Raw genomic sequence first — 2,492 nt, forward strand, 5'->3', positions numbered from 1 at the left:
GCATGTATTATGAGGTCATGAAACTGAATGATGTCCTTAAACGACCGCTTGAATTCATTTCTCCAGCTCTTTTATTTAATGGTAAACTATGCTTATATTATGCTTGCATGAAAGAAGCAGATTTTGATGCCATCAAAGAAGAGAAGCTGACTACATTTCCGGATATGGCAAAACTTTATGAGGAGCTGTTATCAGTATGCAGTGCTAGAGAGGTTTCTAAGGGCAGCTCATCTCATAAAACAAGCAAGGAGAAGCATAAGCAATCTGCAGTAGCATCAAAGAAGACTTACAGTACACCAGTTAGTACTGCAAATCGTTTTGAACTCCTTGATCTTGACAGTGATGATTCTGATGAAGATGATTCCAATGAAGAAAACTAACATGATAATGCTTGGCTTTTTAGTTTTGCTACTCTTTTAATGACAATGAATTTATTTTTGTATACATTAATAAGTGGGTGTAATAAAGTGTACGTGTGGCTTCTTTAAGGGTGTGGCTGCTCTTCTGCGTATATACGCGCACTTACCTGTAAAATTCTAGGCTACTATTATGGGTATCAAGGGCCTTACAACCTACATGCAAAAGAATTACAAATGGAAAGAGATAGGAAAAGATTCTCCGCTAAGAGGACCGTTGCTGGTAGACGGCATGAGCTGCTGTTACTCTCTCAATGATGGGATAGACTGGACATATGGTGGCCAGTACAAAGAGTTTGATCAGAAATGTAGGGCTTTCTTGACCAACCTAAAAGAATCCGGTATAGAGCCTACTCTTGTATTTGATGGTGTGGATTACAAAGGAGAGAAAGCCCCAGTCATTCTAAAAAGGAGAAAGGAGACAGCAGAATGCATTCAATCTCTGCTTTTATATGGTAGCTATCCTAAACATGGTCGTTCATGTTTGCCGGTCTTTGCTAAAGTAGTCTTTATGGAGGTATTAAAAGAATTTGGGATTCCCTTTATCGTTGCTGATGGAGATGCAGATAATTTGACTGTGTCCATAGCAAACTTTTATGGCTGCCCGGTTCTCTCTAGTGATTCTGATTATTACATTTTCGATGTTAAAGGCGGTTACATACCTTTTGAGTACTTCTACTGGGAGTCAAAACCAATAAATGCAAAAATTTATCACTTGAGCAATTTCTCTGCAACCTTTTGTGCACATGACCCTGAGATTATTTATCTGATACCAGCACTTATTGGTAATGATTTTCTTAAGCCTCCAGACATACCGGTAGGAGGAAATGCTATGAATACTGATGAATTGGTTGCATATATTGCTTCTTTGTCCTCTGTTGAGAAATTTCTCCCTAGGTCCTGCAAGTCAGAGCAAGTGTTGTCTATCAGAGAAAACTTTGAGAAGGCAAAAGATATGTACAAAGTTCATAAAATAACTATGGATGATGCCAGAAAGAGCACAGAGTTAAAGACAGCCTGTGGGACACCACTACCCTTGTGGATACTCGAGCAATATCGTGACGGATGCTTCTCAACCTCAGTACTAGACCCAATGATTCTCAAAAAAATTATCCTACCAATGATCATTGATAATCCTAAAAAAGAGTCCAGTATGAAGATTGGCAAGCCTCTAAGGAAATACTTGTACGGCTTATTACAACAATATCTAAAGGTACAAAAGGTTTTTAAAGAAGGAATGCGTGTTGGTCAATGTGATATACATTTTAAGCCAGTCAAACCAGCCCAGTGTCTAATCACAGATTTAGACTCACTAAGAGATGAAGAGAGACTTGAATTGCTTTGTGGTATATTTGGAGTCCTGCCAGATGAATTGGGCCAGTTTGAAAATAAATGGAAGCTGGTTGCATTGTCCTTGCATTACTGGAGCAGGAATGCTGAGGGCCTTACTCAACAACAGATTGATTCTCTTCTCTTTTGCTTTGTAGTTTGTTCCAGTGAGGAAGGAAGAGATGTCATAAGTGAATCTAATTTTCAAGGTAGAAGGTCAAGACAGTTTACTGATGAGCAGCTTGACAACCTCCATTCTTTCTCAATGTGGCAATGCGTGTATTATGAGGCCATGAAATTGAATGACTTCCTCAAACGACCGCTTGAATTCACTTCTCCTGCTCTTTTATTTAACGGTAAACTATGCTTAAGTTATGCTTGCATGAAGAAAGCAGATTTTGATGCCATCAAAAAAGAGACACTGACTACATTTCCGGATATGGCAAAACTTTATGAGGAGCTGTTATCAGTATGCAGTGCTATAGAGGCTTCTAAGGGTAGCTCATCTCATAAAGCAAGCAAGGAGAAGCATAAGCAACCTGCAGCAGCAGCAAAGACTTACAGTACACCAGTTAGTACTGCAAATCCTTTTGGGCTCCTTGCAGATCTTGATGAAGAAAACTAATTATGATGTCTGGCTTTTTAGTTTTGTTATTTTTAGTGACAATTATATTATTTTTGTATGCTAATCTTTTAATTCTTGCAAAAATTTGTATAGAAACATTAATGTGAAGAACTTTATGCATA

At 38.3% G+C, this 2,492-nt stretch overlaps 1 protein-coding gene across 1 annotated transcript; it reads left to right on the plus strand.

The window, feature by feature from the left end:
- Window positions 1-549: 549 nt before the first annotated feature.
- On the plus strand, window positions 550-2,370 carry LOC105314882 (protein asteroid homolog 1-like). The gene has a single exon (XM_011409298.1). It carries the CDS (start codon window positions 550-552, stop codon window positions 2,368-2,370), a length of 1,821 nt encoding a protein of 606 aa, XP_011407600.1.
- The last annotated feature ends 122 nt before the right edge of the window (window positions 2,371-2,492 follow it).

The sequence above is a fragment of the Amphimedon queenslandica genome, unplaced genomic scaffold, assembly GCF_000090795.2.
Source record: "Amphimedon queenslandica unplaced genomic scaffold, v1.1 AMPQUscaffold_12378, whole genome shotgun sequence".
NCBI lineage: Eukaryota > Metazoa > Porifera > Demospongiae > Haplosclerida > Niphatidae > Amphimedon > Amphimedon queenslandica.